General features: G+C 51.1%; 1 protein-coding gene and 1 long non-coding RNA gene across 8 annotated transcripts in view; one reads left to right on the forward strand and one right to left on the reverse strand.

The window, feature by feature from the left end:
- Positions 1 to 20,322, forward strand: part of LOC135911538 (chymotrypsinogen B-like) — a 799,265-nt gene that overhangs the window by 353,204 nt on the left and 425,739 nt on the right. For all 3 annotated transcript variants that reach the window (XM_065443854.1, XM_065443855.1, XM_065443853.1), the window contains one exon: positions 18,407 to 18,510. In XM_065443854.1, coding sequence (XP_065299926.1) covers positions 18,407 to 18,510 — 104 coding nt within the window. The remainder of the gene's footprint in view (positions 1 to 18,406; positions 18,511 to 20,322) is intronic.
- The window catches only part of LOC135911540 (uncharacterized), a 302,235-nt gene that overhangs the window by 149,494 nt on the left and 132,419 nt on the right, over positions 1 to 20,322 (reverse strand). The window lies entirely within an intron of this gene.

Consider the following 20,322-nt stretch of genomic DNA (forward strand, 5'->3'; position numbering starts at 1 on the left):
TAAATACTATAAATAAACCCTGCTCGCCTAGTCCTGTCGCCCCAAGTTCCTCCGATCGTCCTACAAGCCCGACTCCAAATCTTACATCTGTATGGCAGCGGTGAGATCGGCCTATGGCTCGTAGATCGGCCTACGACTCCGAGACAGCAATGGCAGCTCACGGACTTTGGCACATGGTGACCGACCGGCATCCTTATCATGTTGGAGGCAACTTGGGATTGACCACCTCTTGCAACTGACTGGATACGGCGGAGAAGGACTGGTGATATGATGCTGCTTCAGTGGGTGAGCGCTTCGTATTGGCTGTAAGATTTGCCAGGCTTCAATTTGTCTCTGAAGATTTGATTCGCTGGGATCTTTTACTTTTATACTGATTTGCGTGCGTATCGCGGCAAATATTTTGCGACAGCAGAGCCAAAGCTTAAAGTAGTGACCATGGTCCTAATGTGTTTGACGAGAGCTGACCTGTTGTGGTTGTGTGAAGAAGTCTAGGTAAACATAGAGGAGGACGTGACTGAAGCAGAAATTTTTAAAACCATTCTCGCAAGTAACTATGATTTGAAATTCATAGAACAAATTGGTAAACGAATTCTAAACAAAAGACAGGAACAGGAATCAATTAGGAAAGAATGCCAAGAGAGAGAGAGAGAGAAACAACTTTATTGAGCCGAGCTCGACATCTTCTTAGACGCCGTCGATGGAAGTGGTTCCCTCTTCACGGGACCCATATGCTTCCCTAGCCGCCTGGCCCCTGGAGATCAGGACGAGCTGGTCTTCCAGGGCGGTGCTGGTTAGCAAGGTCTTCCATCGCTCGGTAAGGGTGGATGAGGGATGGGGTAGGGTAGCGGGGCAGTTAAGAGGTGGGGGGATCGCCTTGATGAAATCGCATACTCCAATGACGTGTTGGAGCGTGCCTAAATGAGTTTTGCAGAAGTTACAATCCTTCTCGTACCTTTTCGGGTACATCTTGTTTTGAAGGTAAGGGTGCGGGAAGGATCCTGCCTGTATTTGCCTGTAGATCGCTTGCTGTTCTCTGCTAAGCGATTTGTGAGGATCGGGGTAACGGCGCCTCTCCGTCTTATAATGGTTCGTAATGTCTCTGTAACTAAATATGGACTGTGGCTCACCTTCCTCAACCCGGTGTTCCATCTCTCGGGCGAACTGGTGGGCAAGTTCGTTGCCCTCCAGCCCAGAGTGAGCCGGTGTCCATATTAACTCAACTTTCCTTTCAGGTACGTCGCGTTTACCTTGGAGAATATCTAGTGCCGCAAGAGACACCCACCCCTTCCTGTAGTTGTTATACGCCTTTTGCGAGTCGGTGACAATTCTTCCCACCTTGGGCTGCGCGAGTGCTAGCGCTATCGCGGCCTCTTCTGCCACCTCTGGAAAAGACGTCTTGATGGAGGCGCAGGTTACGAGCACATCCCGCGTCGTAACTGCCAGCGTTGCTTTCGATGAAAACTTGGGTAACGAAGCGTATGTGAAGAGAGTGACCCCCTCTTCCTCTTCTACTATTTGACCCAAAGTCTCCGTCAAGGCCGCTATACGAGCCGCTCTGCGGCCGTCTTTACGACCCGACCTCATGTTTCTAGGCAGTGGCTTACTGTGGATTTTATGCACCCACAACCTAGGTAACGGCCCCGTTTCCTTCCGCTCTGCCTCTTGCCAGCCCAACTCGGCAAGAACGCGACGTCCCGCCGAGGTCTGACTGAGCCGAACTCTTTGATTAGATAGATGCGCTTCTATTAGCTCTTCGACGACGTTGTGCTTGGCCATGCCGAGAAGCTTGTCGGTTGAAGAATGCTTCGGAATGCCCAGCGCCATCTTGGTTGCCTTTCGTATAATGACGTTCAACTGGTCCCTGTCTTTTTTCAGTAACTTGAGGTACGGCGCCGCGTAAACGATGCGCGACGTCAAGAAGGCCTGGACGAGCGTCAGTACATCGTCCTCCTTCAATCCCCTTTGTCTGTTTGTGACTCTTCTGATCATGTTCGAAATTTGTTCCGCTGAAACTTTGATTTTGTCGATCGACGCCCCCGCCTTGCTATTGTTCTGGAAGATGACACCCAGGATACGTGCTTGCGTGGTTGGTGTAATGGTCGTCCCGTCGATGGTGATGCGTACGTTCTCTTGGTCTCCTTTCTTTCTTCTTGGCTTGATGACGAGTAACTCGGACTTCTGTGGCGAGCAACTGAGGCCGCATGATTTAGCGAACTCGTGCACGGTCTTTGCCACTCTCTGAAGGGTATCCTCCATCCAACTCTCCGACCCTGCCCTCGACGTCCACACAGTGATATCGTCTGCATAGAGAGCGTGATCTATGCCCTCTATGTCTTGAAGCAAAGTCGGGAGAGGGAGGAGTGCCAGGTTGAAGAGAAGCGGCGAAAGAACCGATCCTTGCGGAGTGCCTTTGTCTCCCAGGGCTATCGGTTCCGACTTCTCCTCTCCAATTTTGATGGTTGCCGTTCTATTGGTTAAGAAATCCTGCACATATTTGAATGTTCGCTTTCCGCATCCCGTTTGGTGCAGGTTACGAAGAATACTTTCGTGTGTGACGTTATCGAAGGCCCCCTTGAGATCGAGCGCCAGGATAGCTCTTGGCGTAGGGGTCTTCGCTTGCTTGATAACCAGCTCGTGTATTTGCACCAAGACGTCTTGGGTGCTGAGGTGCCTCCGGAATTCGTACATGGTCGGTGGCATCTGATCAGTGACATCCAAATGTCTCTGTAGTCTCTTGAACACCATACGCTCGACCACCTTCCCTACACATGACGTGAGGGAGATGGGGCGTAGATTGTCGACGTGGGGTGGTTTCCCCGGCTTGGGAATGAAATGCACCTCCGCTTCTTTCCATTCTTTTGGTAACGAACCCTTCTCCCACGACGCGTTGACGAGGTTTAGCAGTTCAGCTCGGCTTTTGTCGCCCATATTTTTTAGCATCTTGTATGTAACGCCGTCAATTCCCGGTGCGCTGCCTTGATTACTTTCATCGATGGCCGCAACCAGCTCCAGTTCGGTGAAGGCTTCGTCCATCTCGACGTTGCTATCGCCTTCATACTCGTGAGTCGGGTTACCGCTCTTCTCGGTCTTGAGGTATTTACTTGTGAGTTCACGAATGAGCTTCTCCCCGTCCCCGTCGTAACTGTTGATCGTTCTTGTGAGGTCTCGGACGCATGCGCTCTTGCTTTTTAATGGATCTATGAGGTGTCGCAACAGCTTCCAAGTCTTCTTCGTAGACAGTGTGCTTTGCAGGTCATCACACATCTTCATCCAGTTTTCCCTGCATAGTTGTTCCGCATACTCGGTCACTTGCTTGTTGAGCGCGTGTATACGTCTGCGAAGCTTCTTGTTATGTCTTTGCCTCTTCCACCTTCGAGTAAGACCGTGCCTGGCCGCCCACATGTGACTAAGCCTGCTGTCTACGAAGGGAATTTGCGTGGTAGTAGTAATCTTCTGCGTAAATTTCTTTACGAATTCGCGTTGCTTTTTGGCCCATGCCTCATATGTCTTGGTGTCTTGATTTTCGTCCACGCCTTCACTGTCTGCGCTTCTACGTAACCGGTCCCAGTCTGTAATGTTGGCTTGACCCAGTTTCGCCTTGATGTCAGTCCCCCGAGGGTTACACAAATTATATCGTGATCCGAGCCAAGATTTTCCCCCGTGTTACGCCAAGTTACGTCGAGGTTCCCCCGAAATAGCGTCAGATCAGGTGTGGTGTCTCTGACCGTGCTAGTGCCTGTCCTGGTTGGTACGCCCGGTTCGTTAACCACCTCCATGTCGTGGTCCTCTATAGCTTTAACCAATTGGTTTCCTCTTTTGGACGAATATTTATAACCCCACATCGTGTGGGCGGCGTTAAAATCTCCTAGCACTAAAATCGGTCTTGTTTTTGCTTCTTTAATGCAGTCCAATATGGTGCCTTCAAAGTCAATGACCCTGCTGGACGGTCGGCAATAAGCACTCAGGACGAAAAAGTTCTTGTCCCCCCCCCCCCACTCTTCTGCTGTGAATTTCGATGAGCGTATGCTCGCAGCCTCGCTGAGCGGTCACGTGTTGTGTGGCCGCCACGTTGCTGCGGACCAAGATCGCAGTACCCTTTTCGCTAGGGTCCGTATACGTAATGTATCCTGCGAGCTTGGCCCGGCCGTTGGTCTCTTGTAACGCTATGAAATCCGGTTTTTGGTCCAATTTATCAACGAATACTTGCAACTCCCCTATCTTGTTTCTAATACTCCTACAGTTCCATTGAAATAACGTCGCAGTCTCTTTCTGCTTTCCTTTAGTCTTCGTCATTTTCTACTTTTTGAGCGGTAGATTTGCGCACGGAACCAACTTTTCGCGGCCTGACCCGTAGAATAAGCCGTGGTGACTTCATCTTGGCAACGGTGAGATGCTTATTTTTCGCATCCATCGTCATGACTCTAACGGAGAGTTGGCTGCATTTGGCCTCCACATTATCCATTCTTACTGTTAGATTGTTCACTTGCGCAGACATTTGGGAGACTTGGCTGGACATTTGCGTAAGCATGCTCATGACCGACTCCATTGTCGGAGCAACGGCGGCCTCAGCCTTCTCTTCCTCCATGGCAACCACTGCCGTTTCTGTCTGTGGAGTTTGCGTCACTGACTGCGTCAACGCCGGTGATGTGATCTGCGCCGATGACGTGATCAGCTTCGTCACCGCTGGAGTAGCGCTGGTGGTGTCTCTCTTGGGTACTTTCCTTTTAACTGCAATGACGTCATTATCACTGTTCTTTGTTCTACTGAGCGTCTCGATACGCTCCATCATTGCTTTTATCTGATTGTTTTGGTTCTTGATTTGATTGTTCTGCCTCTCTATCACCTCCTTGAGTTCCAAACAGTGTCTACACTCGTTGTCTTTGGAAGGGCGGGAGGAGGGGAGGGGAGGGAAATTGCTATTGTCGAGAGCGACGGGAGACCCCGCTGCCCAGCCCACCTGTTTCTCGGCGCCATTGCTCCGCCGGGTCTTCGACTTGGACCTCGAACGAGATTCTCGCCTGCGAGCCCCAGATGCCGATGGTGACCTGGTATCGCTCGTGCTTCTCCCTCGCCTGGTCTGGGAGCGGCTGCGACGCCCGCTCGGTGGCTGCCACGCTGTCTGCTGCCACGCTGGCCCCCTCGGCTGCTGCCGCTGCTGCTGCACCTGTTCTCGTTGCTGACGTTCCCAACGCCGTTTACGAACGACGTATGGCGTCTTGAATCTCGCTGTACACTCCTTGTCCGCGGTGAGGTGGTTGCCCCCGCAGAGGCTGCACTTGGGGTTACTGCAAACGTGGCTTTCTTCAGGATTCTTCATGCCGCAACCACGGCATATCTTGTCTTCGGGGTTAGGACAAACGTCCATCCGGTGACCAAGGCGCCCACAACGGTAGCATATATCGATCTGCTTGCGATACAACGAACACTCGACCAGCAGGTTGCCGTATCTGATGTAGTTCGGGACCTTGTCGCCGTCGAATGCGATGACCACCGTTGTCGTCTTGCCGATGCGGTTGGCTTGCATAGCAGTGGGGTTATACTCTTGAACGATGTAGTCGTTGATTTCTTGAATAGTGTCCGTCATCGGGACACCCCTGATGACGCCCTTAACGGTGCCGTGGGGGGCGGTCTCGTAGGCGCTGACTTCGTGTGCCGTGCCGTTGATAGTGAGGCTTCTGACTGCCGAGTAGCGGTCCGCGTTCTCTCGCTTAGGCGTACTGATAACGACTATGTTTTGCTGTTTGTTCGGGCAAACAACATCTTGCGTCACCTCCTCGCCACTCACATTCGCAGCTGCGACGATGGCTCGGCTGATCTCGAATCTAGATACTTCCCCAATGTCCAGACCTCCCCTTGGACGCATGACGATCTTGATATCTTGCCTCGGCAACACAGGCATCCTCGCTGCCTTGAGTAGCTTGCTCTTGAAATTTTTCCGCTGCGGGCGACGATGCCCGGCAGCCGCCGGTCCCCCGTTGACCGGCGTTGGACTTAGCTTGCTCTCTTGCTCTTGGGTCTTCTTCTCACCGGCGACGCGCCAGCCAAACTTCTCGGAAACTTCCTCCGGCATTATTTCTTCACCGTCCACTTCCACACGCATAGCGGACGCCATTTTCTTGAAGCACGTCGCCTCTAGGTCCCCGGCAAGGTCGGTGGCCCCGCCGGACCACGCCTATGCACGGCCGCTAGGCCCTGCTTTCTTCAGGCTTAGCTCGCAGCGACACTGTGCTCGTAGAAAAAATCCTCCTAAATCGGAGAGAAATGGTTTCGCACCTCAGATTTCGGTATCCACACGGTCCTTGTAACTTCACGGATGCATACACATACAATATACATACACATACAATATTGTGAGCAGTTTAAGGCGCAGAGACCGCGGCTGCCTGAAATTTCTGTAGGTAGTACAGATCAAAAGAATCAGGAAGTACCTAGCGTGTTTACACCAAAAGCCGACGAGAAAAGTAGTGCCTGGGAGATTAGCGGCCCATTCATAGGCGAACGGAAAGGGCTAGCTGCTAACGATACCGTAGTGGCAACAGAGGCCGTTAAAGGCCGTAGTGAGAGTGACGAGGTTCTGTGGCAACAGAGCACTGTAGAGACAGCTAGGCCAGCTGTAAATGAATTGGCACAGACACCGCACGTGTGCGTCGCAGGTAATGTTAACGAGTTAGTTAACGAAGTACAGAGTACCGCTGAGCCGACAGACGCGAGGACCCATGTCGAGATAGCTGCCGAGTGTCGAGATAGCTGTCGAGATAGCAGTGTGCTCGTGCTCGAGAAGCAGTGTGCTTGGAGCTATGTGCTGGTGTGCTTTATGCTTCGTCTTGCGTGCTCCATTTGCGAGTCATGCTAGACTGTCGAAATGTATCTGTTGTTCTAATGTAAATGTGTAAATAAATCCCGTACGCCTAGTTCCTCCCTACGACCCCCAATTACTAAAATGGTCGCTGACGGCATTGAATGGCCTGCCATATAGGTAAATGCGAAATTTCGCTTAAGCTCAAACGATGGCGAGCCATTCCTTTTCGGTTGTGGAATAATTGCCTTCCGCTTTTGACAATGGCTGGCTAGCGTAAGCTATCACGCGTTCAAGTCTGCCTAGGCTACTGGCGTCAGTGCGGATTTCGGTATCGACGTCCTCATAGAAGTGCCCAAGTACTAGGGGCGACTGCATGCGTAGTTAGAGTCGACCGATCCGCGTTGGGGGCACCCTACAGAGAACCAGCGAGGACAGCGCTAACCGACCAGGAACTTACTTCAGTGAACTGCAGACTACGGCAGCTCTGGAATTTAGAGGCGCCGGCTGGGGTCGGGCGAGACCACCTCGCTACCAGGACGCAAGACAATGGACACCACGATGGCCACGCTGTGGCGGTCAGCTCGAGAAACCCACGTCCCGTGCAAGACGCAAGACAATGGGCACCCGGCCGCACTGTAGGGGTCTGCTCGGGGAATAAAAGGCACCATTCCTGACACAAGCCCCCAGTTCTACGAAGCTCGTCTGACGTCGGCTCGGGACCATGAGCCTCGTGCGAAGAAGTGTGTGTGTGAGTGTGTGTGCGTAAACCGTCCCGCAGCGAGGCGGATTATTTACGAAGCCGTTGAACGTTTTGCCTCACCTAGGGATTTATGGAACACGAAGTGTTTAAGAATGGTTGTTTGTCGGCTGCTAGGCGTGCTCGTCGTCGTGCTCTGTGCTTGTGAATGTACTCATGAGCTGCGTGCAGTATGCTCGTTTCGCAGGCTCCATTTGGTAGTCATGCTAGACTGTGCAAATGTATCCCATGTTTAAAATGTAAATACTGTAAATAAACCGTGCTCGCCTAGTCCTGTCGCCCCAAGTTGCCCCGATCGTCCTACAAGCCCGACTCCAAATCTTACACTGTGAAGTACGATGCAAACCATACCAACCAAACACGCATTTTTGCCGCATCTGCCACCAAGTCGGCCACCAGACCGATCTATGCCCAACTACAGAAGCAAACGTATGCCCCCAATGTGGTACACGGAACCCCACTCAGGACCACCCCTGTCACCCCCGGTGCGCCTTATGCCAGGGGCCTCATCCTACGGCTTCCAAGGAGTGCCCTGATCGACTGAAGGAGGCATCCTCAGCATCGCAAAGGTCCAGCCGCCGGGACTACTCACGATCGAAGTCTCGGTCACGTACTACCAGCAACGCAAGTGTTTCCGCTCCAAGCCTCGCTCCTGCTCGCGGAACCAACAAGAGCGGCCCGGAACCTCAGCGGACCTGCTGCGCCGGGATCACAAGCGGTGAGCTGGTCAGCACGGTTTCCCCATCTCACACAGTCCACCAAGGCAACACACTCTCATCACGCCTAAACACAACACCCACCCCACATAATTCTTTACCCATACACGTACTGATATTCAACTGCAAATTATAGCTCAACTAAAGGTTATCAGAGGCAAATGCCTTAATGAAGAAAACCACCAACTTCGCACACACATTGCAGAACTATACGCCAATCGTACTGCCGCTCAGCGTGCCACACCAATAACCACACCCCCAATGCCGTGATCTTCGGAACGTTCTGAACTTATGATTCTTGCGGAATCAGCAAAACCAACAGATATTGCACAAGTCGAAGAGAAAGTCGATGCACTGCAACGACAGCTTCTAGCAATGCAACAATGCATCCAGCAACTGGCAAGTATAATTGAAGAAACGCAACTCGAAAATGATGATCGACGCAAGAAAGTGAGAACAATGGCAGAACAGGATGTAGAGCGGGGAGACCCTGCCGATCCACCCGTAAGCCAGGATAATAGCAAAACTAACCACAGGAATGAAAACCCACTCCTAATCTGGCGATGGAATTGTCGCAGCTATAAACGCAAGCAAGGATCATTGAGACAGCACATAAGTAACGGCAGAACGACACCAAGCGTAATCGCACTGCAGGAAACAGGCACACACCCAACTCAAACTGGCTACAACACACATACCACCACGCATGAAAGCCCCGTGGCCCCACTTACAGCTGATATGCACGCAACCAAACAACACAATAGACGGCAGTGACGTCGATCATAACCGCATTGAGATCCTACCGCTCCGACGAGGCCGAAAGAGCCTTTTCATACTGAATATCTACAGCCCACCCAAGCAGAAGCAGGCCAAGTTCGACTACTTGATCACTGAAGCGATTGGCATAGCCAAAACAATAGTCTGCTGATTGTAGGCGACTTCAACGCGGCTCAACAGGCATGGGGCTACACGACAGCCACATAAAAAGGCACTGCACTCCAGTACACCATACAGCAGCATCGTCTCACTATCCTCACCGGCCCCGCCCATCCCACACGTCTTGGAAACAGCGTCTCCCGAGATACATGCCCTGACCTCACCCTCACTAAAGGGATACAACATGCTACCTGGTACAACACGGAGGAAGCAAACAATCCAACGTACTGTCCACAACTATCAGGGTTCTGATGACGAAATGCTGGAGGAACTGCGGGCGCGGTACATAGGCGGTTTGGCCTGCTGGAGCGACAATTGCAACCTCGACAAGCCGAGAACTATCAGTGAGGTTCAGCAAGCACTCCAAGCACTCTCACGAAGCACCACCCCAGGCAAGGACAAAATAAATAAAAAGCTCCTGCGCAATCTGGATGATGGCACCATTCAGTCTCTTACTGGCCTCTTTATTCATCTTTGGGAAGCGGATACGCTACCAGCAGACTGGAAGCACGCGGACATCACATTCACTCCTAAGCCAGGCAAACTCTCCAGCTTATAAAATATGAGACCGATATCACTAGCTTCATGCCTAGGCAAGCTTCTGGAACATGTCATTGTGAACCGACTCCAACCTTACGTGGGCGATTGACCTATGACCTACGATTGAACAGTGACCTCTTTCCCGAAACAATGTTGGAATTCCGGTCCCACCTTTCTACCCACGACATCCTTCTCCTGCCAAAGGAACAAGCCCTTGAACACATCTCACCATCAACACCGGAGCGATTCTAGCACTCGATCTCAAAAGCGCTTTCGACAATGTGGCTCACAATACCATCCTTACAAACCTAAGTCTCACGAACTGTGGTCGTAAAACTTGCAATTACACACGCGCCTTTCTAAGCAATCGCCCAGCCACAATATGCATTGGCTCCCTCAGAACCCCGACGTTACCTATCCGCAACAAAGGAACCCCACAACGTGCTGTTCTGTAACCCACTCTTTTCAACATCGCTATGATGAAATTACCTGACAAAATCAACGCAATACCAGGAATCGGGCGTGCAATATACGCTGATGACATCACTATCTGGACCATCACTGGTTCCAAAGGAGAGAAACAAGACGCCTTTTAACAAGCGACTGACATTGTCCAGCAATATGGAAAAACAAGCGGTCTCCAATGTTCCCCCGTGAAGTTGTAACTGTTAGTCGTTCGACAGAAATCAGGAAGAAAACTCAATGAAATACATAATAAAGTTGACACTCACTCACTCACTCACTCAATGAAATACCCCACATCACACACACCCTCGACGGCAAAGAAATACATGTAGTAAACTGCGTCCGCATTCTCGGCCTCCACATACAACAGGACAGCAGAGGCGAATACCCCATCCAACGTCTCAAGAAGACCACCTTCCAAGTCATGCGAATGGTCAGCCGCATCACCGCCAAGCAATACGGTCTGAAAGATGACGACATAACAGAACTTGTCCAGGCCCTGATAGTCAGCTGCTTTGCCTACACTGCCCCGTACATACCCCTCACTCCCAAGGAGATAGATCAATTAGATGTACTTCTTCGGAAGGCATACAAGCAAGCACTCGGCCTACCACCGAGAACAGTGACACTCAAGCTCGATGCCAGGGGAGTCCATAATACAATAGGAGAAATTATAGATGCCCACCTCACAAGCAAACGAGAATGCCTAGCCCTCACCCCAACAGGAACAAGAGTCCTAGCGCGCCTAAGCTACCCCACACACGGCACAGACCCCGAATAAGCAATCCATCTGGCCCCAACTTCCGGGAGCGCATCAAGGTAGCCCCTCTCCCTAGAAGCATGCATCCGGAACATCGTGCCGGTCGTCGCCAAGCTCGCACAAAGACTCTAAAGACAAAATATGGAAGACTCCCCACCACACTATACACGGATACTGCGCAGTCCCCCCAAATGGAAGCCATGACGGCCAGGGTTGTCGACCATAGCCTTCAAGAGGTGGTCTCGATGACGGTCCGCACTGCCAGCGCCCTCGTCGTGCAGGAGACAGCCATCGCCTTGGCCGTCACCTCTAGCCTGACCAACGACTACGTCACAATTATTACTGACTCCCAGGCAGCTTGCCGTAGCTACGCGTGAGGTAGAATATTTCAGTCACCCACCGACTCGTCAAACAAGCCTCCCAATTCCTGGACGTTGAAATAGTATGGACTCAAGGACACGAGTCCCTACGTGGAAGTGAGCGTGCGCATGCAGTAGCCCGAGCTCACGCCTCTGGGGTGCCACAAGAGAGGGATATGGCCGCATCTTTGAAGCCCGTACCTTTACAATACAACACCATACTACAACACAACAGATTGAACAAACAACAATACCCACCTCCACACAAGACCTTCTCACGTGAAGACGCCGTAATATTGCGATAATTACAAACGAATACATGCCCCCATTTAAGCAAACTACATGCAATACACCCTACACTATACTCATACAAATGTCCCCTTTGTAAAAACTACGCCTGCCTATATCACACCACATGGGCGTGCCCCAATGTCAAGGCAGCCCCGCAAATACCCAACCCCACACCCGAGCAGTGGGAGTCCATGCTGACTAGTTCGGATCCTCGTAACCAGCAACAACTGGTACAGTGGACCAGGGAGACAGCAAGAGCGGCAGGAGCCCTGGATTAAGGGTACCTCCCACGCAAGCAGAAATACAATTGCTTGTACTTTCTTCTTTTTCCTTTAATAAATGTTTTTACTCGTCGTGGTCTTGCGTAGAATTAAAGTCGCAGCGTTAGGTCAGAGAGACCAGTGGCATTCCGGTTGTATTACTGCGGCAGTGACAGTGTAGTACCCACCGACACCACTACGCCCGCACGCAATAGGTCGGCGCTCTAGGTAGGCACTGCAAAACATGGCAAAAATAATGTTGTGTGGTGTGTGCTCGCGGCGCAAGTATTGTACACGCTAGTCCGTTCTAAGAGCCTGCTGCCCTGGTCCGCTGCTTCATGCGCTCCACTGCAACACCTCGGTTCTGGGCATCCTACCACCCTCAAGCAACTGTCGGCCTGACGCTAGCTGGCGCCTTCAGGACGTCCCAGCTCTACAGCATCACCTGTCCACGTTCTGGCACAAGGACCCGCAGGTTTGGTTCGCCCAGGTCGAAGTGTCCTTCGATCTACACTACATCACCTTACAGACTTCTCTGTACCGCAACGTACTTGCCAACCTATTTCCTGACGTTGCTTAAGAGATAGTGGTCGTCATCGCTCCCCATTTGAGGGATGTCCCGCACAAGCAGCTGAAGCAGAGCGTTTTGGACCACACCACAGCATCTGAAAGCGCAATCCTCCAGCCCCTGCTCACCTCTGAGGAGCTTAGAAATCGCCGCCCTTCCCAGCTGCTCAACAGGATGCGACGGCTCCTGGGCTAAATCAAAGTCTACGCGAACGGTGCGCTGTTGAAGAAGTTCTTCTTACTGCACTTGACGCATTGCACGTGCATTGTCTTGCCCGCTGCAGGAGAGTTGACCCTCGACTGCTCCACCGCCTCGTTCTGCTCGCCGATCGAGCCTGCGACGTGACTTCCACTTGTGTCTCCTTCTCTTCTGTCCTGGATACACCAGCTCGCCGTCCCCATAGACGCCCTTGGGGCGTCCCTTCATGAGCAGAGCGTCTCCTCCCTCACATCCCAGCCGCCGTCCCTCTTCCACGAGCAGTCCGCACTCGCGCAGTCCTCGAAGCATGCCAACTTGGTGGTACTATCGCACTTTCAAACATCACGCCCACCAGTGCAATTCCCCATAGCAGTTGGTCAGGAAATGCACTACGAGATAGCTGAAGGTAGCATGTGCATGGTGCATGGTACCACGCATGGTAGCGTGGTAGCGCCTTACGATCCCGCCGCATTTTCATCGGCATGGATAGCATTTTCGGCCTGCGAATCCTTGCAGACTTGGGTGGCTAGGTCAGCGCACTGTTGTCCTCCAAACCTGACCGAACTTCTAAGTCACCTGGCCCTATGCTCCGCGCGGCGAACTCTGCCTCCATCGCCACGTATGGTCGACGGTCCCTCACTCTCGACGCTGGCCTGTGGCACACGTATCGCTGGGTCTTCATCGTAGCCGACATCGATCGGCCTATACTCGGCTTTGACTTCCTGGCCCATTTTGTCCTCGACGTCAGCATATGACGCTGTCACCTGATTGACAGCAAGATGCGACTTGCCATTTCTGGAGTTCTGTTGGCTATCGCTCCAACTGGCATCCGCACGCTGATTCCACTATGCCCGTACGCTAGCATCCTTGACGATTTTCCTGCGGTAACGTGGCTATGCACTTTAAATCATCCACCCAAGAGCAGTGGAACCCACCACATTGTGACGCTTGGTCCACCCGTCGCATCTAGTCCGCGCCGCCTCTTCGGTGAGCGTCTGGAAATTGCTAAACGGGAATCCGAGCGCATGTGCCAGCTGAATATGATTTGCCCTACGTTCAGCAGTTCGGCCTCTATACTCCATCTAGTGCCCCGGAAAGCACCGGGTCACTGGCGTCTGTGCGGCGACTACCGGGTGCTCAGCGCTCACACAGTCCACGATAGCTATCCCCTTCCACACTTCCAAAATTTCACAGGCCACTTAGAAGTATGTAAAATCTTTAGTAAAGTGTATCTTGCCAAGGCCTTTCTCCAAATTCCTTTTGGGCGTGCCGATATCCCTAGGCAGCCATTATTTCACCCTTCGGCCTCTTTGAGTAAATGCGCGTGCCCTTTGAGATGCAGCTGAAAGATTACAAAGATTCATTGCGGAGGTAACGCCCGGACGCCTGGCTGTATTTGCCCACATCGAATGCATCTTTGCCGCGAGTTCCAATCCACAGGCTCATGAGCGTCACCTCCGGGAACTACCTGAACGCCTTCAACGATTTGGCTAGGTTGTCCGCCCCCAGAAAAGCGTTTTTGGGTCTTCCATGCACGAGTTCCCGGGTCACCACATCTCGGCGATGGGAATTCGTCCATTGGCTTCCGACGTCCAGGAAGTGTAAGACTTCCCAGCTGCTTGAGTTTCTTGCCCTAGTGAATTTCTCCCGACGCTTTATTCGGCGCTGCGCTCAGCTTCTGCACCCCTCGACTGACTTCCTTCGCACGACCAAGGGCTCCTCACCCACAATTTCCCGGATTCCCAAAGCTCAAGCTACTGTCAGGGCTGCTAAAAAAGCTGTCACCGATTTGTTACTTCTCATCCACCTAAGAACTAGCGTGCCTACTCGGGTCTTGGCGGATGCTTGCAATGTGACCATGGGCCGCGTTTTCCAGCAGCCAATCGACTAGGAGTGGCGTCTACTGGGCTTCTTCTCCCGGAAGCTCCAACCTGCTGAGATTCGCTACAGCGTTTTTTCGCCGTGAACTCCTCTCTATCTACTTCACCATCCAGCACTTCCAGTACTTCTTCGAGGGCCAGCCATTTTGTGTTCTAACGGATCAGAAGCCTCTGGTGTATGTCTTCCGTACAAACTCCTTCAAGTACGTCGCACGTTCACCCCGTCAACTGGCCTATATACCGTAGTTCACTACGGATATCCGGCGCATCAAAGGTACCCAAAATACGGCAGCTGATGCAATCTCCCGCATCACCTCCCTCGGAACTTCTGCATCAACTGTGGAGTGCGAACGTCACGGTCGGGCGCACGCGGAAGGCCCTGAGCTGCAAGTGCGGCGTGACCATCCCCATTACTTCCATGTTCAACTCGTCCCTCAAGCGTTTGTTCTTGGCTGACACTGGTGCTACAAGTCAGCGGCTGTACCTCGCCCCTTCATTCCGGCTTCCTTCAGTGGTGCGGTATTCCAATCCCTTTTCGACATTTGCCCTCCCAGCAACCGAGCCACGCAGTGCCTCGTTACACAGAGCTACTTCTTGCAAAGCATCAACACTTATGTTCGTCAGTGGGCGCATTCTTGCCTGGCATGCCAGACCACCAAAGTAAACCGCGACAAGTAGGCTCCCACGCAGTTTTTCGTGCCAACTGGCTGTTGCTTTGACCACGCCCATCTTGATTTGGTTGGTCCACTTCCTCCTTCTCACGACTACCGGTGCAGTCTAACAATGACTGAGCGCTTCACCTGTTGGTCCGAAGCCCTACCCATTACGGACACCTCTGCGGAAACGGTCGTCAAAGCCTTCGTTTCAACATGGGTTCCCAGCTTCCGCTGCCCCTTCATAGCGACCACTGATCACGGCTGGCAATTTGAGTGCACCCTCTTCCTCTTCACTTCCCTCAACCACCTACTTGGCGCTAAACACTGCCGTGCCAGTGCATCTCATCCATGTGCCATCGAAATGGTTGAGTGGCTCGACTACCAGCTCAGAGCTGCTCCCCAGTGCGAGCCGAGATCGGGAAAACTGGGTCGACCACCTTTCTATGGTGCTTCTTGGCCTACGCGCTGTCTATCGCGACTTTGGCTGTTATCCGGCCGAATTATTCCATGGGGGAACTCTGTGGCTTCCTGGAGCTTGCGCATTCCTTTGACTCCTAGCACCAGCCGCTGATGTACCATCAGTGCCTAGACGACTGCATTCAGCAACTGCGTCCCGTCGACCTCGATCTTCGGACTACAGTATATTTATGCATCTGGATCTTGCGTCTTCGACCCACGTCTTGCTCAGACGAGACGCTGTAAACGGGATGGGTCCTACCGCATCGTTGACAAGACGCCGAAGTCCGCCACCACCCTATTAAATGGTCCGAAGATGCAGTCTCAGCAGAATGCTTCTGACCGGAAGCATTCTGCTTCGCCAGTCTGTGCCTTCTTGTTGTGCCTTCAGCTCTGCTGCCTTAGGTTATACGTGCACTTCGTAACATCCCGAATGCTGCTGGGCACCTCGGATACTCCCGTACTCATGCGAGGATTCAGCACAAGTGACCGCGCCTGGCCACTGACGTCGCCCGTTACGTCAAGACATGCCGAGACCGTCAGCGACGCAGGAAACCGCCAACAAGGCCGATGGGATCGCTAGAGCCGATCTAGCCTCCTTACCGGCGCTTACAGCAGATTGCAATGGGTATACTTGGACCTTCTCCAGCGTCACCATGGGGAAATAAGTGGATGGTCGTCGCGACGGCCTACCTCACTCGCTTCGCTGAAACAAAGGGCCTACCGAAAACTAGTGCAGCCAAAGTGGTGAAATTCTTCCTCAAGAATGTTCTGCTGCGATTCGTAATGGTAACAGCACGAACAAAACGACAACAGACACAGCACGAGCACTGCCTCATCAGTCAGAAGTTCTCATCACCGACAAAGGAACGGACCTTGGAGCAAAGCTCATAGAAGCCATTCTGCAATACCGACAATCAAGTCGCTGGAGGCCAACTGGCTACCACCCGCAGAGCAATGGTATTACGGAGCGGCTGAATAAGACCATCGCCGACATGTTAGCGATTGCGAGGAACAATGAAGATCACGCAATTCAAGTTGGTTCACGAAAGGAACCCAATGATGACTCCCGACTCCAAGCTGCCGCACATCACCGGCGAAGAGAATCTGGAAGCCCCGAGGTAACTTCAGTTTGCCGAAGCGCGAGAGCTCACCCGCCTCTGCAAACCAGCAGAGAACCGATAGACTCAACTACAATCTTCAGTGAAGCTACGTGGAATACCAACCCGGTGACTGTGTTCGGGTTTGGACTCCGATACACCGATGACGTCCTCGCGAGAAAGTTGTGTGAGGCTATTTCGGACCCTACAAGATCATCCGACGTGCTGGCGCACTAATCTATGAGCTCGTGCCAGGTAACCTTTCGCAATCACGGCACCGCCGCGAATGACTGGAAGTCGTTCACGTGGTGAGCATTAAGTATTTCTATGCCAGCTGACGAACTACGGGACTCACTTTTGTTGATGCTTTGTTGCTTTCATTACTAGGGCTACTTTTGTTTTTTGCTCTTCGTTTGTTTGCTGCATCGGTACAACAATTTTTAATAGGGGAATTGACACGAGTACTTATTGATTGTTTCCTCGAAACGGCCATTTTCACCCGCTAAAAAATTAAAGTTCTCGCTGATCGCAAGACTCGTCTGCATGATTGGAACTTACTCGAATGTAATCGTTGATTCTGTCTATTGCGTATGTTCTCACCAGACTTTATGTAATCAGATTGTATGCGCTACAACAACTGTGTAATGCATTCTGGAAGGCAGGCGGGCACTGGAACGTTTGACGAGCCCGGTGAAAAAGCCGACGCGCTTGACCCGCAGATCAGGTTTTCGACAATCACCGACTTTGCCTGCGGGATCCTGGTGTTTGAGAGTTATTTGTTTTGCTGGGCACAGGATCACCCAATAAAGAGTTAAATTTTAAGTCATAGTTTAGACACTGCGTCCTTTTTCACTGTGGATATAACGTGATTATATTGTGGGATGTTCCTACGACTTGCACGAACTGAAAGATATTCATTGGTTGGAACTCCCCGCACAATACAAGCCGCATTTGGGCAAGAAGCGGAGCGAGCCGGCGGTTGTTATTTGACCAGCTTACTCATTTGCAAATAACATGTGATACTCTCTCATCGTTTATACGTAGCATTCGCTGAAAGAACTACCTACTTTGAGCATCGGTTCCGGCAAGACGACTTCCAGCACCCGTGTAGGCTAATCACTGCGATGGCCTATGGTTCATACTTCATCAAAGTGCCTCAAAACTAAACGTCACATTAGCCCGACTTATGCCAACACATTGGAAGAGTGAAATAACTTATCCAAATCCAACGCATATTTTATAATCTATGTGAAGAAAAGTTTTGTGAGACGGGTAGTCAATTGCTACAAATTTGTGCATTTTATTCTAGCGTCTGTGGTGTGACAAATACTAGCGCGCGCCCACATGCTCTCGTGTGACTGTGCTGCAGTGCTTCACATACTCGGCGATTATCGTAAATTTATAGTTGGCGTTCGCATGGTAGAAGTGCGCGTGCGATTGTGGCCTAATTATTAGAAAATCGAGCTACAGTGCTACTGCGCTTTCACATACCGCCATAGGGCACGTGACTCATTTACTAAAGCATGAGCTATTCGACAAGACAGTAGCGTCACCGAGAGGTTTCGGAGAGAAAAGTTTCGCAAAAAGAACATTGTTTTAAACCTTTCCTGATTGCATCTATTTCAGGAGTTGATGACAACTCTTACTTTTTACCTACCTTTTAAGGTGCTGCTCGTCACCAGGACATTGTCGGGCGTTTACCGCTACTGCAGTGGAACAATCATCACCCGGAGGCACGTCTTGACTGCCGCCCACTGCACCTTTTACACGTAAGTCTTAACAACTATTTTCCACCATCTCCTTGTGTCTTATGAAGAACGCAAACATTTAGTTCGTATTCGGAAGCGGTACGTTGAGCAGACTTCACATTCAATTACCTAATGTGAGCAAACTTTCTCCAGGAAGAGCAGAAATCACCGATCTTCATGACAATCGTATTAATATTAGTGCTTTTTAACAATAATGCAGAGAAACTGAAGCGAGCAACGTGAGCGGCAACCACTAAACGTGAGCCTAGGAGTGAAGATGAAGTTGGCACGTCCGTTTACTGAACCTAGCACCAGGGTCCTCCCTCACATTATTATGATTTTATTATGTTGCGATATCTTTAAAAACGTTATGCGTATTCCAGTGCAATTGAAATTTCTGGACCTGTCAAGCTGTGGTACGTGCCAGCCACATAAATTTAATAAATATTTAAATCTATAATTGCGACGCGCATGCACACGCACGTACTCGAGAAGAACAGCAAGAGTCGGAAATCAAATTTAAGATTCTTGTTTTATGTTTGGCGCGACCGTGCATCACGTCGTACCAAGCAGGAGATGAGGAACAACCTTCGAAATGGTCACCGCTGCGGGACGCGTTCTCGGTCGTCATGGCATGGAAGGAAAGAGACCCTGAGCCCTGTCTTAAAAAGCGGGATATGAAGCTCAATATGAAAAACTGTCCCTTCGAAAAGTGGTTCCGACAGTTCGCAACTGACAAGTCCCTTGTAAATCACACGAACGAAAGCATCGCTGGGATTATGACGCGGTAACTGCGAGTGTAATTGTCGCAAACCAAGCAACATGGGCAGCTAATATATTGCTGTGCTAGCAAAGAGTGTGGGTTAATGCTAGTCACAGAGTTGACTTAGTATTGACTAAGCCAACTAGTCAATAATAAGCTATGCAAAGTCAGCTGTGCTAGCAGCATTATAAGGTCACTATAGGGCGCCCTTGTCAGCAACAACTTACGCCAAAAATCGTTCGAAGACGTCACATGATGCGGTTGTGAATTTGTCGATGTTCCGAATGCATAATTCCAAAGATGGTATCGACTCAGAATACTGGACCATTATGCGTGCGCTCCGCGGAAGAGCGCATTTATATCCGTTTCTGAGCAAACCCAGTCTAGCGAAGGGACAGGGCTGTTTTTTAAGCAGCGCTCTAGTTCGTTGATTGCTGACTTTCAGGAGAATATACGGCTGCAGCGCTCAGCAGATCCTATGCTTTCTGACCCATCCATTGTGCCTTTAGTCATCCATGGTATGACGAAGCGCCAAATGCAGGTATCAAAATATTCGCGCAGAAATCAACTACGATAATTATGCGAGCATGCGAACAGCCAAAACACGTTATATGTTAAACTTCTACTACAGACCTTTCAGACCTACTACACTTCTAAAAACTTCTACTACATACATACATGAAAGGGAGAATAGTCTAGAGGAATTTCAAATCCCACAAGTAACGCCAGACGAAGTAGAGAAAGCCTTGGGAGCTATGCAAAGGGGGAAGACAGCTGGGGAGGTTCAGGTAACAGCAGATTTGTTGAAGGAGGATGTGCAGATTGTTTTAGAGAATCCGGCCACCCTGTATAGGGAGTGCCTCATGACTTCGAGCACACCGCAATCTTGGAAGAACGCTAACATAATCCTAATCCATAAGAAAGGGGACGCCAAAGACTTGAAAAATTATGCACCGATTAGCTTACTGTCCATTGCCTACAAAGTATTTACTAAGGTAATCGCAAATAGCATCAGGAGCACCTAAGACTTCTGTCAACCAAAAGAACAGGCAGGATTCCTTAAAGGTTAC

Source organism: Dermacentor albipictus, chromosome 7 (genome assembly GCF_038994185.2).
Source record: "Dermacentor albipictus isolate Rhodes 1998 colony chromosome 7, USDA_Dalb.pri_finalv2, whole genome shotgun sequence".
In the NCBI taxonomy this organism is placed as follows: Eukaryota; Metazoa; Arthropoda; class Arachnida; order Ixodida; family Ixodidae; genus Dermacentor; species Dermacentor albipictus.